The 17,113-nt window shown below is 36.9% G+C and overlaps 1 protein-coding gene across 1 annotated transcript in view; it reads left to right on the forward strand.

The window, feature by feature from the left end:
• ASB15 (ankyrin repeat and SOCS box containing 15) overlaps positions 1-17,113 on the forward strand; it is a 55,873-nt gene that overhangs the window by 11,331 nt on the left and 27,429 nt on the right. The window contains exons 3-10 of the mRNA XM_053553654.1: positions 976-1,112; positions 3,072-3,124; positions 3,214-3,345; positions 4,983-5,141; positions 10,685-10,930; positions 12,587-12,758; positions 14,748-15,318; positions 15,846-15,999. Of these exons, the coding sequence (XP_053409629.1) occupies positions 1,006-1,112; positions 3,072-3,124; positions 3,214-3,345; positions 4,983-5,141; positions 10,685-10,930; positions 12,587-12,758; positions 14,748-15,318; positions 15,846-15,999 (1,594 nt within the window). The 5' untranslated portion in view covers positions 976-1,005. The remainder of the gene's footprint in view (positions 1-975; positions 1,113-3,071; positions 3,125-3,213; positions 3,346-4,982; positions 5,142-10,684; positions 10,931-12,586; positions 12,759-14,747; positions 15,319-15,845; positions 16,000-17,113) is intronic.

Consider the following 17,113-nt stretch of genomic DNA (forward strand, 5'->3'; position numbering starts at 1 on the left):
CAGTTTGCTAAATTTTCTCTCTATAGAAGATAAAGCAGTTGATCCAATTGTAAGGGGAGATATTTGCTCTTCTAACTGGATATTTGGAAGAAATAAGTCAGTGCAGAATAATCTACTTTTTTGAATATCACCTTCAAGGCCAGTCAAGAGTAGTGACTTAATATAGAACTGGGGAAGGGAAATAATGGAGAATCTGCAGGAGGTTGGTCTTTGTCCTCTAGATGCAGGTGACATGGCCTTTATCTTCAAAGGATCCTCTGAGACAAGTTGTACCTTACAATTCACCATTGCTGGTTTGTAAAGCATGTAAAAGGATCACGTTCTATATTACTGATACTGTCTCACTTCTCTTCCTTGAGTTGATTTTAAGCTTCCAATGTGCTATATGAAATAGTGTTACAGAAAACTAATGGACAAAAATAGTGTAAATCAGAAGCTCTAATAAAAGTGAATTCTTGTATTCCCAGCTGCAGCAATTACTGAAAAGAAAGTAGAAAATTAGAAAGTGTTGAGAGCTCAAGTGGGAGGATCATTTGGGCCCCAGGAGTTTGAGACCAACTTGGGAAACACAGTGAGATATCATCTCTACAAAAAAGAAAATTTAGATGTGCCTGTAGCACAGGATTGCAGCCCAGCTGCTCAGGATGCTCAGGCAGGAGGATCATTCAAGCCTAGGAGGCTGAGGCAGGAGGATCATTTGAGCTGTGATCACATTGCTGCACTCCAGCCTGGGCAACAGAGGAAGACCCTGTCTAGGAAAAAAAAAATTAGAAAATGCAGACACCCAAAGGGTAGGTAATTAAATGTTTCAACAGGTAATCCATTTTAAGTTAGCAAAATGGACTTTACATATAATGTGGATTAAAATGTTAACTGAATTCATTATTTGTTAAATACAGAAAGAAAAATACGTTTTAGTTTTCCATTTTGCATTTTTCATGTTAACTCTGTCCTGTGTCATTTGTTTATAATAAGAAATTGCCTCTTTCAAAATTATATACAGACATGGATATTAATGATGACCCTGATGAAGACCATCTTACAAGTTATGATATTCAGCTCAGTATCCAAGAATCCATTGAGGCCGAGAAGACTGTATTCTATCCTGAAAGGTAGTATTCAAATTGACTATTCTCTTTAAAATTTCCTTATCTTATAGAAAAATGAATGCTGTTTCCTAACTCCTACCCTAGGAAAATGTGTAGCTTTCTTTTATGGCAGGGAATCTAATGGCTTTACAAAGACCACTGTGCATAGATTTTAACAATCCAATCTTCCACAAATTCTCCCTCATATGGAAAACAGAAATGTCTTATCTGGAGAATTCCTAGTTGAATTTGGTTGCATAGGATTGCTTATTTTATAAATTAATATGGAGTCAAAATGACCATAAGTAGTTTGAACAAATTTGCAAATATAGTTTATGCAACCAATGTATAGACAGGTATACAGAGGTCTGTATATTTTAGAGTTTGTTCTGCTACTGACTCAGCTAACCTTTTATAAGTAACATTTTTTGGATCTTTAAAATAGAAAGAATAATGTAAAGCCACCTACCTCATTAACTCAATGAGTGGAAGATTAGCTGTGTGTGTTATATATGACAAAGTAACATATAAACCACCAACACTTATTTAACTATCTACTATTAAAATGATCAGAATTAACAAATTTACATGTGCACAAAATTGATGGATTGTGTAAGTAGAACATACTGAGCCTGAAACTGCAAAACTAAATTTCTGTCTTGAACAACACACATTCTACTTCCGCCAAAAACCAAGTTTAGTTTACCTTTAAACTCTATTACAGTGTTTAGAATCATGTATTCTGAAATTGAGTAGTACTTTTTAGCAGATACAGTATGATAAAAATTATTGCTTTTGAGCTTTTAAAAAAATAAACATACTACATTTAGATTTCTTACCTTTTAAATTTTTTGGTTATCTCCAATTTAGAGCTTTACAGTTCCCTTGAAGGCAGACATTCCCAACCTTAAAATGCTAGCACATATTTCTAATCAATAGAGTTAAATAAATTTGTTATAAAATTCCTTACTTTTACCTTAATACAACATACATGGAAAATTATCGTGAAGATTTAAGTCACTACATGCTGGCCTAATGATTAGGAAATTGTTCAATAAATGTTCTGCCTGGTTTTACTTGTGGAACTGTTGATTAAAAATTCTAACATGCAGTGAACGTGGACCATAAACTCCCAGTGTTTACCTTTTTACCTAGGACTGTGACACAGATTGGTGGAAAGGTCTGGTTATCACCTAAAAGTGATTAAAATTTATATATATCATTAATTAGTTAGCAAGTATTATGTTCAAAGCAATAACAATTTTTTGAGCATAGAGCTTCTAAAGTTGGAAGCTCTTAGAGGTCTTCCTATTTAATCTCATCATTTTACAGATGAAGAAACTAAAGCTCAGATAGGCTAATTGGCTAGCCCAAAACCGGACTGTGACCTGAACTCAGGTATTCTGTCTTCAATCGTTTACACCTTTACCATTGCTTACATATTTCTCATATCTCAGAGATACCATTATAATCTTGTCTTTTGTCACCTTTCCTAATGTTCTTCATTCCAATATCATAAATATACTCTTTATTTGACTCCTAGACGTTTACATTTTTAAAGTAGATAAAATCAGGCCAGAGTAGTGGCTCACTGCTATAATCCTAGAACTCTGGGTGGTCATGAGGGGACTGCTTGAGCTCAGAAGTTCAAGACCACCCTGAGCAAGAGAGAGACCTCACCTCTACTAAAAATAGAACAGCCAGCTAGGCATTACGGTAGACACCTATAATCCCAGCTACATGGGAGTTTGCTTGAGCCAAAGAGTTTGAGGTTGCTATGATGCCATGGTACTCTATCAAGGACAACATAATGAGACTATCTCAAGCAAAATAAAATAAAATAGTAGAAAAAAATCAGTATAAGTTAAAATTTTAAGTTCTCTCTCAAAAAATAAAGTAGATAGAATAAGTATAAATTAAAATTTTAAGGTCTTTGAAGTATACCACTAGTGTAAATATGACTTATTTTTATTTCTCTGGTAGATTTGTACCCCTAAGTGATCAAAACAGAAAAATTGTGGAGGCCATAAAGCAAGGTAAATGGGTTTATTATCTACAGGGGAATGGATTAGAGATTCCTCTTTGCAAGACAGCTATCTTTTATTAATCCACATGTTTAATTTAGGTCACATTCTTGAGCTCCAGGAGTATGTGAAATATAAATATGCCTTGGATGAAGCTGATGAGAAAGGATGGTTTCCATTGCATGAAGCAGTTGTTCAACCCATTCAACAAATACTTGAGATTGTTCTGGATGGTAAGAGAACATAAAACCCGTATGTCCAAACCAAAGCAAGAATGCAGAAATTGTGTTTTCAATGACCATAACAAGCAAAAAGAAAAAAGCAGAATAAACAATTAGTTGCCATTTGAAAAAGGCAGTACCCATGTTTTAAAGTCAAAGTACGAAAATTAGCGCATTTTGTGACATTTGGGATTACCCATTTACTTAAAAAATAACAGGCTGGTGGGAAGGTATGGTTATCATTCAAAAGTGATAAAAGTTTGTATATATCATGAATTAATTGATTCAAACATAAAGCTTTTTTTCTTTTGGCTGGTGAGAATTCTACCACTGAACTACCCAAGCACTGTGCTGTCTTCTTATGGAAGTCAGTTTGTAATTTTTCATCTTGAACTATCTCTTGAGTTAACAGTTTCCAAAAGAATCTATCACAGTGCAGCAGCTTTGCTTACATTATTTCTTCTTGTAGTACATTACTTTTTTCATAATGTATGCAGAAACAAATAGTCTGGGTAAATCAACTACCATTAAACATTAACAATAACTTACGTGTTCTAAGGCATCTCAGCATCTCACAGAACACTTTGAGGGTGTCCTGTCTTTGAACTTTCAATTTTGCACACTAGTCCTACCTTCTGAGAGATAATGATACATACTTGATAATTGCCAGCTAGAAAACTAGACAGCTAGCAAGACAGATGTAGATGATGTTAAGAATCATTTTGTCACAATGATACCTTCATTCAAATACATTCTGATGCCCACAGACTTCATGTGAAAAAAATAATAATTTCACATACAATTTAAATAATAGTACAAGGAATTTGAGAATTGTATTACAGTGTATCAAGAAATAAGAATTAGATTGGTGGGGCCACACCTACAGTGCATCTTAGAATGGGTACAGGCGAAACTTACTAAATGCAGAATACAAATGTCTTCATACAATAACTAAGAAAATGCCATGAAGGCTATGTTAAACAGTTTGATGAAAATATTTCAGATTGTATATGAAACCAGCACATTGTACCACTTGACTGCACTAATGTACAAAGCTATGATTTAATAATAATAATAAAAGAAAGAAATAAGAATTAGCACCCATTTCCAAAAGAAAAGTAGTTTAAACCAGGGGCAGGGGCTCACACCTATAATCCTATCACTCTGTGAAGCCAAGGCTGGTGGATTGCTTGAGCTCAAGAGTTTGAGACCATCCTGAGCAAGAGTGTATTTAGTATTTATCAATACTAAAAATAGAAAACCTAGCTGGGCACTGTGTCAAGCACCTGTAGTCCCAACTACTTGGGAGGCTAAGGAAAGAGGATCACTTAAGCCCAAGAGTTTGAGGTTGCCGTGAGTTGTGTTGCTGCTCTCCAGGGGCAACAAAGGGAGATTCTGAAGAAAAAAACAAAAAAAAACCCAGTATTTTAAAGCACAGATGTTGGTATTTTAGCTGTCACTTTGGTTAGCAAGTCCATGTGCATTTACTTACTCTCACTATCATTTGGTAAACTTTTAATCAAAGTCTTTCTTTTTTCATTAATTGGTTTTGTTCAATCTGATGTCAATAATATATGGTTCCTCTGATTTATTTGATATCCTGTAAGTAAATATTTTTAACTTTTCAACACGATGCTTTCACATCTCAGCATCTTATAAGGCACTTTGGGAATTCAAGACCTGTGATGGAGAAACACCCTTGACTTTGGCAGTCAAAGCCGGTCTGGTGGAAAATGTGAGAACATTACTGGAAAAGGGAGCATGGCCTAACACCAAAAATGACAAAGGAGAGACACCCCTTCTGATTGGTAAATGAACTTTTTTTCCTAGTGTATTTTAGTTTGAAACAAATAATAGATATTTAATAAGTGTTTATTGGAAACTACTGTGTATTGGCTAAAATTATGTGACCTCAGCTCCCTGAGCTCCTTCCTAATCACCATCTCATCTGTCCTATGATTTTGCCTTCCTATCCCACAAAGAAGATGGCTATGGTTCTAAAGCAATATTCTCTAGGTAGGGTCTAGTTGTAAGGAGGGTCACATGTGCCATAAATAACCACAAAAAAGTGCTAGATAGGGGATTCCACATCGGAATGATCGTGCCAAACTGGAAAGATGAGGAGCCAGCAGAGCCTGAGCACACAGGAGCAGCGCACAGCCCCTGTGCGGGGTTCACTCCGCAGCAACGGAGGGATGAGTCCTCATCAGCTTCTCGGACTTGTATACGCTGCTACGACTTGTTCAACAATAAGAATCGGAAGGTCTGTTTGTAAAACCACAGAGACATGCGATTGCTGATGACCAGAGCTAACGTTTCCTTTCTCTTGGAAACACAGGGTGGTGGAGTAAGAATTTGGGCTTGGCATCTGAGCTCTGCGGACTTAAAGCCCAGCTGTGAGTTTCAATCTTGTGCCTCGGTTTCCTCATGTGTAAAATGGACATACAGTACCTACCATGTAGAATTGTTATAAAAATCAGACAAAATATATGTATCGAACCTCTCACGTATGACAGATGCTCAGGAGGAGAAAGCTGCTCTGAAACTGTCCGTGTGTGGTGAAGGAGGGAAGAAAGAAGAGGAACGGACTTAAGACTATTTACCAGTAGCCCCAGAGGACGGGGGAAAAGAGCTGCAGTCGTAGCCAGTCACGCACCACCACTCAGCCGACTCACTGAGTAATCACTGAAAAATTTTTAAACAACTTGAATATTGATAAGAAAACTTAAACAAGTCATCAACATTAGTAAAATATTTACATTCAATGGCATGCATTCAAAAGCATGGATGCAACTGTTACTGAGAAGTCACATTAATCCAGACGCAGTGATAGACAATGTGAATATGAAGACTGATGGACTAATCTCCCTCTTCCCAAAGAGTCTAGAAGGAGAGTTGGATATGATTTAAATGAAATATTAGTGTTACAGGTTGGCGCCTGTAGCTCAAGCAGCTAAGGCACCAGCCACATATACCACAGCTGGCGGGTTAGAATCAAAGTAATCAGGTATTCAAAGTAAATTAGGAGAATAAAAATGCAGTGAATCTGGGAAGCCTTCGAAGAGCCTTGCTTTTGAGTTGGGTCTTACAGGACACAGAAGGGGTTCTGGGCAGATGAGGGAGGGGAAGCCCACTAGGCCAGGGTTCTGAGTCTGATCTCCTTCAATGAAGGGTGGACAGCATATGGGCATTCCGGTCTGATGCCTCCCTTCTCATTCTTGCCCCCATGTCAGAGCTTTCAGCCTTCCGAAATCCAAATTAGGTCAGACAAACAATCTGGTCATTACAGTCACAATACAGGCACAGCTTATGTAACAAAAAATGAAAACTGATACACAAAGCGAACAGGTAAATGAACAATGACTTAGAGAGAGAAGTCATTTCTCTCCCATACGCCATCCCTGAATTCAGTGGCCGAAGGTTGTCAGGGTGACTGCCAATAATACTCAGTACTTCCAAGGTTGCCTCCAGTGTCACCGTGTCCCAGACAGCATGAACGAGAAAAGTCAGGAAGTGTGAGAAGTTATCTTACCTTAAAAAGGTGACCTAGACATTGCACATAGCAATTGCTTTCTTATCCCATTAGTTCAGATTGTGTCCCATAGCCAAATCTAGGCGCAAGGGTGGCTGGGAAATTTAGTCTCTACCTGGATGGCCTGTGACCCGCCAACATGTGGGGGCTTGAGATGTTGAAAGGAAAAGAGGAAGCATTAATACCGAGGAAGGAATAGTAGTCTCTGCATACATTTCAACCAGCCTTTATGTTATAATATCATGATGCTTTTCATAAATAATCAGAACTCTTTTCTTAGGCAGGCTGTACAGACATTGAATAGAATATGCACCTGTGGGTTGCTTCACCACAGTTAATATGATCTATATTATTTTTAAAAAGCCAACATAGACCATGGAGTATTTTCAACATCTGCGTTGTTTCTATATATAGCTAGCCTTTGATTTCAGCAAAAAAGAAACATCTTTTCAGAATTGTACACCCTTCACTTTGCAGTATACAAACTTTCCACATGCTTCTTTCAATCCATTTATTTATTAAAGAAAATTGAGTCATGATTATCATTCATTTGTTTTTGTTTTTGCTCCATTTAAATTTTTCCTTAATAGCCAAGGCCCACAACAGAGAATTAAGCATTTATATGCATTTCAAAGTTGAATATATTGCTTTAATTCTCCATTCTACCTGTATCTCAAGTATAAGAAAGGAACTTTCATCACTGAGTTACCAGAATCAAAATGAAATTAACCTTTGGTAATTATATATTTTAAGTTATGTAAGAAAATGGCATGTCCTCAGTTTTGTTACGGGCTGCTTTGAGATATGCTGCTCACAGTCCCTTAAGTGGTAGAGGAGAGAGAAGAGGCAATACTTTTAAAGTATTGTAATGAGACAAAAGTATTGTCTCTTCTCTCTCTCGTGTGTGTATGTGTGTGTGTGTGTTTGCACAATGGAACTTTTGTTTTTCTTTGCCTGATGCCATCATCTTTGTCTCTATTTATGGACTATCCTTAGATGGCCAAAAAAAAAAAAAAATCACTTTTGGGCCCTCCATGTCCCTTCTTCCCTACCAGCCATCTGGTCTTGCTTAGGTACTTTTGATGCATTACCGTTACGCTACCCAGTTACTTGCTGAGTGGCAGATATCTTATTTGATCTGACACTTATTAAGAGGTTTTGCCCTTGGACTCCCTCTCTGCCCACCCTCCCAGAGTTGGTGTCACTTTTCTCCAGCTGGATAGACTCAAGCTTAGGCAGACCACTGGAGCCCAGCAGAGGGAGGACACTCGGGGAACCATCTGTCATGAGGTTTCAGCCCCACAGCCCTCTGTTGCTGACAACCTATACCATTTACAGATCAGACATGTGTCTTCTCAAAAATCAATACACATCTTCATCACTCCATCTCTTTTTTCAGTGTTGTTAAGATATCTCAGGAAACATATTTTCTTCTGTATGTTTTATGAACCAGCAAAGCATTTATAGATAATAAAGTACGATAGCAAAAAATATACATAAGAAAAAGAAGAAACACGACAAATTTAAAATAAAAAGGAAAAGTGCCTACAAATTATATAGTGTTTGAAAATGCCTATAATCTATGCAAAAATCACCATCTAATTTCCTAAACTCTTCATATGAAGCTTGGTTTTCTTTAAGCATTACTATTGATAGGACTGACTTCCTTCCTTTCTTCCTTCCTTCTCTCTCTCTTTTTTTTTTCAGTTTTTGGCCCAGGCTAGGTTTGAACCCGCCACCTCCAGTATATGGGGCTGGTGCCCTACTCCTTTGAGCCACCAAGCATTACTATTGAAGATATAAGTTTTAAAATTTGAAGAGTAAAGAATATAAAAATTTCTAAAAACTTCTAAGTTCTAAATTTTAGAATTCTACAGAATTAAAAAGTTACATGTTATGTATAAAACACATAAAATTTTATATACAGTATATATAAAACTTCCAAAATTTTAATTATTTCCCTTAGCCAGTGTTCCCTTACACCAACACTGTGTTTCATTCTTTCAGTCATTTATTGGCTAAGAATGTCTTTGTGAGTTAGCTTGGGAGAAGTTTCCCATCATTCCCATTATCATTTCTATAAAAAAAAATATATTTTTGTTTCCAGAAAGTCAAATTGGAAGTGAAGTTTTGATTTTTAAAAAATTATTTTAAGTTGAAGCTGTCCCATCTATGCTATTATTTTCATGGGGGGAAAAAAGACTAATATTATTAATCAATGTGTTCTCTGAGTCAGAAAAAAAGGAAAACAGATTGTGAGGGAAGAAGTTCATTACTTTAATACATTTTTTCCAAATGACACAAAGCTGCAATAGGAGCAAGAAGATAAATGAGGACACATGCCCTGGTTCCTTCAGCTTGCTTGCTGTTTGCTCTGCAGTAACCCCAGCAAGGGTGAAGCAATTCACTGTAATTTGAGCTGCCAGTGGCAGAGAGAGGCATTTGTCAACACATTCTACTTCAGACAGTGAGCAGGAGAAAACATGGAATCCCACTGCAACGATGGCTTGTCTTCCCCCAGATGAAGTAGGCAAAGTTTGTCTTCATCCTCTTATTTCACCACTGGGAGCCATTTCCCTGGCCTTGGCCTTAGAACCTTCTGGATTCTGCCTCCTAACTGCCCTGGAATGTTCCATGTGGTCTCACTTCTCCTCCTGCCTTTCCCAGCAAAGGCACAGAGGCACAAAGACCCAGCTTGCATCTCGTAAAATCCAGGACTGAGAGCCAAATGTGGTCACTTTTTCCCATTGTCCACAGTGCCTAGCACAGAGCTGTTCCCACAGCCAGTAGGTACTAACTCCGTGAATGCATGAATGAGGGAGCAGGCGGCTGAGGTAACGCTGCTGCTTTCATCTCCAGTGCCAGGGGTGGCCCTCACGCTGACCTGTCTCATATTAAGACTTTACTTGCTGACAAGAAAAAAAAAAAATGAATTTTACAACTTTCATAAGTATTTACAAGTAAATGGAGATAATTTCTTAATAATCTAAAGGGGGGAAATTTTTAATGGTATAATTTGAGCTCTTAGAGACTAGCAGAGAGGGAGAGAGACATCTGATTTAGTGAGCCTCTTAAATTGTACTATATTATCTGCCACAAACTTCACCTGTTTAGAAAAGTTGACATACCTAAATTCCAAACAGTCCTATTGATAACCTCCCATTAAAAGTACAGGAAAGAGAAGTCCATGTAATAATTACTGCTATCTTTTGTGGAAGAAAAGAAACCTGTTTTTATAAAGGAAAACCTGGTAAACATTATTTACACAGGGCACTCCTGGGTCCTAGGACTGAAAAAACGATATTAATAATTATTATTTATAAAGCTCATAGTACATGCTAGGTACTGTATGTAAAGTGAGACAGAAGGTACTATTCTAAGCCTTTGAAATATGTTATTAAATTTGTATGACCCAACAGTAGATGTTATTTCTAAGGTGAGACTAAAGGTACTATTCTAAGCCTTTGAAATATGTTATTAAATTTGTACGACCCAACAATAGATGTTATTTCCATTTTATTAATGAAGAAATTAAAGTGTAGAAAGAGTAAATGGTATGTACACTAGCAACATGCCCTGTTTTTTACCAAACTCTTACTATTCCTCCAGATTTTAAAGGAAAAATAATATTATCTTACATACTTATATTTTACAAATAGAAATTTGGGTATGAGAACTAGAAGGGTAAGAAAAATTCAATATTCTATTATAGAAGAAAAGATAATAACTAATATCTATTTTAATATTAAGTAGTTTGACACCTAAGGTTTGTGTTCATATACTTACTGTTGGCTGCTCTTTTTTACAATTATTTTCAAGCTGTAAGAAATGGTTCCTATGGCATGGTATCTACTCTGATTAAACACAACGCCAGCCTTGACCAGCCCTGTGTCAAGCGTTGGTCAGCGATGCACGAAGCGGCCAGGCAAGGCCGGCGAGATGTCACCGCTCTGCTCCTAAACCATGGAGGCAGCGTGCACCTGAGGGACGGATTTGGAGTCACGCCGTTGGGGGTAGCTGCTGAGTACGGCCACTGTGATGTGTTGGAACATCTAATCCACAAAGGTTTGTGAAAAGGAATGACACTTTCCTGACTTCTGTCCCACCTCGTGGACTCTCCTTTTCTCCCTTGTCCTCACTGTCTCCTCCCCTCAGTGTAACTGGGCATCAATTCATACTCAGCCCCCTCATGAACCTCCATTAAGTCCTATAAATTGTGGTCTAAAAATCTATAAGCTGAGCCCCAATTGTTTTCCATAGAAATAGCACAAGTTTCACACAGATGGCTCACATTCATCTTGTCTTAAACTGAATTCCTCCTCTTTTCCTAGTCACTGACATAATAATTTTCCTCAACCAGGACTGAAAGATTGGATTTACCTCTCATTTCTCCATCACCGTCTTTCCTAAACCCTAAGTTGCACCATCATATAGCGTCTCTCTTGTCCCCATTTTTGACGTCCATCTGCTATCCTCGTCAGGTCCCTGACATCTTCCCTGGACCAGTGCAAGTATTTTTGAACCATTCTCCAGGTTCCCAGCCTCCCCATTAGAGAATCTATGCTCCATTTTACAACATGGTCCCTCCCCTGAAGGACAGCTACAATAGTGTGAACTACTGAAAAAATCCCTATGACATCATACTGAGTGGTTTCCCAGGCTGGTCATTTACTATGCCTATCCTGGATCCAGCACTCCAGCTACAATAGACTAGCACTATTCCCCAAAACCCCTGGCATTCCCTCTATTTGGTTTTGGTCACATCTTTGCCTTCCTTCCAGCACAATTCAAAGTCAATTTCTTGAAATACCACCTCCCTGATCTTTTCCTAATTCTCCCAACTGATTGTGACACTGCCCTGCTTTATATCCTCCAAGTGCTTTGCACAACTGAACAACCAGGAGTTAATAGACCTGATTTCTAAACTAGTTGGGGCCACCTGCTCCTGGGACCTGATTTCTAAACTGGTTGGGGTCACCTGCTCCCCAGCCTGCTTAGTTGAAAACGGTCATCAGTTTTCTCATCTGCAAATAAAGGCTAGAACCACAGATTCCACAAGGATCCTCTATGGAGAAATGACTAACATTTCTGAGCAAACTTATTTAATTATCAAATAAGTCATGTGAAATAAGCTGTATTATTCCAGTTTAGAGATGCAGAGAAAGAGGAACATAGATGTAAATGTCTTGCCCCAAATTCTCCCAGTATGAAGAAGAGCCACAACTCAAACACAGACCTCTGTCTTCAACGCCATCCCTCCTAGCCTTGACGTCATTTGAATGTCCTACAGTATGTGTTCTGTCATGGTATTTTGTTCCTTTTCCCCTCTAAGCTCCTTAAAGGTAGTCAGACTTACTCATCTCAGAGTCCCACACATTGTCTGCACTTAGAGGGTAGTCAATAAATATTAAACATTTGTTGAATTGAAATAGCATTAACCATTGTTGTTAAGTAGAAACGTCTAATGACCTCTTTTTCTGAAAGAATTTGCCACTCATGAAAATGGAATTGATAGTTTTGCTCATGCTTTTGTGACACAAAATATTTTTTAATTAAATGAAGGATGCTGAGTAACTGTCTATAAAAAATATTGCGATCTTAGATGCTCTGAATTTTGTACCTTTAACGTTCTAACCAGAAAGGCTGACAACAGGTTATTGTAAAGGCCACTATCTTCACAAGGCTGTCGGTTAGCATCATGCCACGCATTTATCCTGCCAGGTGGTGATGTGTTTGCTTTGGCGGATGATGGGGCATCGGTGCTGTTTGAGGCAGCAGGAGGTGGCAATCCCGACTGCATTGCCCTCCTGCTGGAATATGGAGGGAGCGGAAACGTACCTAACAGAGCAGGACACCTTCCTATACACCGGGCTGCCTACGAGGGACATTATCTGTGAGTGATAAATCATAGGGTGATCATTTTAACTTAAAGAAAGAAAATTCATATATATGGCATAATCACAATTCTCTCTCTATATGTGATATACTCCAAAAATTCAGAAAAAAATAGTAAAAATGTTCACAAGTTTTATATTTAGATGCTTAGAACTTGTTGAAGTTTCTTCCTTCTTTTCATATTCTTATAACTTCCACAAAATGAATTTATAGTAATTCTAAAATAAAAAGACATTTTTTTAAAGGAACTAAGTTATAAGTGAGAATTCTACAGAAGCCACCCAAGAGTACCTTTATGTTAAAAAAGTGTTCAACAAAAAGTTTACAGAATTTCTAAAAATGTTGCCCTTGATAAAAGATTAAAATTTATAATTATAATATCACTATTATAATTATTTCATAACATCTCCAGCATATTATAATATAATGTCTACTATGTCAAATCTGTTCTTCAATAGAAAAGTTTCATTATGAGTTTAGATTTCTTTATTCCAAACAAATAGTTGGATCAATTTTTAAATCACAAAATGTGCTATAATGAACACATCAATAGAAGTCTAGAATCACTATATTAAACTACCCAACATGACTAGAAGGTTGCAGTCAATTGAATATATGTCATAAGCTGAAAAACTTTGAAGTAATTAGGATTTACAGTTTATAGTGGCCACATTGGCTAAGTGGCCAATGACGTGTAAGTGATGCTAAGAGACATGTTGTTAAAGTTTATCTGGATTTACTCCCAGTGTTCATAAATTCACACATGATAGCTCTGAATTAGGCATGAGAGATCAAGTTATCCTTGCTTGCGGCTCTCATACATATCTAGTTGGTTAGTCAAGTGCAAAATTTACAACGATTTATCACATGTACTTAGAAACATAAGCTGTGATTTTAATTCAACTGATGGAATAATAAAGACTCTTCTTTTGGCTAATAGTTCAATTGCAAGTTATATGGAAACACAGGATGTATGTGGTCAACATCATAAAAATTGAATGGAGAGTCTTTCCCCCAGTGAATGCCCACCAATCCAAGAATGGATTAATAAACTGTGGTGTATGTATACCTTGGAAAACTATTCAGCCAGTAAAAAAGATGGTGGTTTTACATCTTTCGTATTAATTTGAATGGAGTTGAAATACATTCTTCTTAATAAAGCATCAGAAGAATGGAGAAGCAATAATCCAATGTACTCAATTCTGTTATGAGGACAATTGATGCCAGTACATGGTGTGGGGAAGGGAATGAGGGCGTGGAGAGAGGGAAGGAGGGAAGAGGATGGAGGCCCACAGTGGAGAGACTTTATCCAGCAAATACAAGCAGTGTAACCTGGTTCTTTGTACCATTGATTCCCCAACAATTAAAAAAAAAAAAAAAGAAGAAGATTGCTTAGGAATAAGTGAAAGGGGAATAATTAACAAGAGATCAAGAGGACTAAATTCTAAATCAGCTCTACATCTAACTGTGGGACCTTAGAAAGGTCATTTTACCTCTCTAGATTTCATATTGTTTTTCAGTTAAATGAAGCAATTGGACTAAATGATATCTGAGGTCACTTCCTATGACTCCATGATTCTAATGGTCAAAATTTTGAAACATTTTTCTACGGCATCAGAAAGGCTTACTTTTAGATTTTTTATTACATAGCAGTAGTTTCTTGTAAAAATTGTATTGCCCACAGAAGAACTGGAAAATGGGGAGTGTTCCTGAATGATCCAAAATTCTATGATCTTATTCATATAAGATCCAGCATGTTTCCCAGGAATATTTAGAATAGGAAAGTAAATCAAAACTGAACTAAATCACACTAAACTAAATAGTAGTAGCTTGATGGACAAAGATAAAATGTTTCTAAATAAGGTTATCTAGAGAAATTAAGGGAAACTAAACAAATTGCCTTCACTTGCCTAGGAACAGAGCTGATGTATTCAATTTCTTGATTTTCCTTATGCTATGCAGATATTTGACTTTTTTTTTTTTTTAGTGCACTGAGATATCTTATCCCAGTAACATCCAAACACGCAATTCGGAAAAGTGGGCTAACCCCAATTCACTCAGCAGCAGACGGACAAAATGCACAGTGCCTTGAACTGCTCATTGAAAACGGTTTTGATGTCAATACCCTCCTTGCTGATCACATTTCCCAGAACTATGAAGATGAGAGGAAGACCGCGCTGTATTTTGCCGTTTCTAATAACGACATCCGTTGCACAGAAGTCCTTCTGGCTGCAGGGGCAGACCCAAACCTAGATCCCCTCAATTGTCTCCTGGTGGCAGTGAGGGCCAATAACCATGAACTTGTCCGGCTGCTTCTCTCCCACGGAGCTAACGTCAATTGTTATTTTATGCACGTGAATGACACTCGTTTCCCCAGTGTTATTCAGTATGCCCTCAATGACGAAGTAATGCTGAGACTATTGCTGAATAATGGCTACCATGCGGAAAGGTGCTTTGACTGCACTCATGGGGACATCTTTGGAAATTCATTTGTGTGGTCAGAGATACAGGAAGATGTTCTGCCAGGATGGACATCTTGCGTCATAAAAGATAACCCGGTGAGCTACATCCTTTTCTGCTTCATATTGGGTCACTATCTTAACTCCTGTAACTTTTCCCTATTTTAGAGATGTTACAAGAAAAGAAAAATCAACTCTAATTTAAACATTTTTGTATTCCTGAATTTTCTTTACAATGATATGGGGATATAAGCATAAAGCTAGCCAAAAAGAAAACAGAAAAAAACAAGACATTGCTTATTCTTCTTGAATTGAAAACTGAATGTAGAAGATCATGACAATGTATGCGATTAATCACAGCTATTTGGGGGAATGTTAGGGCTGGGTGGAACAGAGCATGTCTCTTCTGTGTTACATTGACGATGGTCATTCCAGAGCCGGGCATGTGCTTATGTCTTCAAGACGGATAGTTTCGCAGAAACAAGAAGCAACTAATTTTTCATTGTTATTCATTATTAGGAGGGATCTTTTATTTTCTGTGAAAAATAAAGAGTAATTTTTATAACAAAATTATTTATACATGGTATAGTTCAGTGTTATTAATTAAATTGTTTCAATCCTCTCAGTTTTGTGAGTTTATCACAGTTCCTTGGATGAAGCACTTGGTCGGCAGTGTTATTCGGGTACTAATAGATTACATGGATTATGTCCCTCTGTGTACCAAACTGAAGTCCGCACTGGAAGTACAGAGAGAATGGCCAGAAATCCGCCAAATATTAGGTAAGAAACAAGTTTTGCCTACAATTTTTTTTAATTAAAAATGTATGTGGGAGAAGTTTCTTAATGTCTTTTATAATACCTTTTCAGTGCTAATTTACTCTATTTTCAGAATTATCTGGGTTTGTCAAATCATCCTTCACACAACCTCTGTTATAAGACATATTTTTTTGTTTTTCTTGATATTTTCCAACTCTTTAGTTGTATAACGAGTAATAGTGTAGCTATATTAACATTCTGACTAGAATTCATTTTTTGAAAATTATTGTCCATAATATGTAGCCTGCTGTCTCCATGTAGGCAGGGATCTGTCTGTTTTTTTTTTCTTTTCATGTTCTCAAAGCTTAACATAGTGCCTAGTAAACAGCAAATACTTTATCAAGACTTATAGAGTAAATGAATAAATGAGAAGGGATTAAAATTATCCTTTTTGATTTCTTTCTGGTCTTTATTAATAAAATGTTCCATATGAGTATATAAGTGTTTATATATTGGTTTCATAATAGTATTGAGTACACTGGATGTTTTTTTCTTTCCATTCTTGAGATACTTTACTAAGAAGAATGTGTTTCAACTCCATCTAGGTAAACATAAAAGATATGAAGTCTCCATCTTTTTTATGGCAAATAGTATCCCATGTATACATATACTACAATTTGTTAATCCATTCATGGGTTAATGGGCATTTGGGTTGCTTTCATGACTTGACAATTATAAATTGAGCTGCAATAAACATCCTAGCAAGGGGGAGGGGAAATGAGGAGGGAGGGTGATTGGTGGAAGGAAAGAGGGCATTTGGTGGGATCACACCTCATGTGCACACTGCAAAAGTATATTTCAAAATAACTAAGAGTACATTTTAAATGTCTTACCACAAAAAAATAAGTGAGGTAATGGTTATAGTAATCAGTTTGATATAAGTATTCTACATGGTATATCAAATCATCACATTATATACCATAAATATATACAGTTATGATTAAATTGTGTATAAAACCAGCACATTGTACCCCATGACTGCATTAATGTACACAGCTATGATTTAATAAAAAATAAATAAATAAATAAAAAGAAAATGAATATATTTTTAAAGTTTCAATGGGGAGCTGCTTCCAAC

The sequence above is a fragment of the Nycticebus coucang genome, chromosome 11 (genome assembly GCF_027406575.1).
Source record: "Nycticebus coucang isolate mNycCou1 chromosome 11, mNycCou1.pri, whole genome shotgun sequence".
Taxonomy (NCBI): Eukaryota; Metazoa; Chordata; class Mammalia; order Primates; family Lorisidae; genus Nycticebus; species Nycticebus coucang.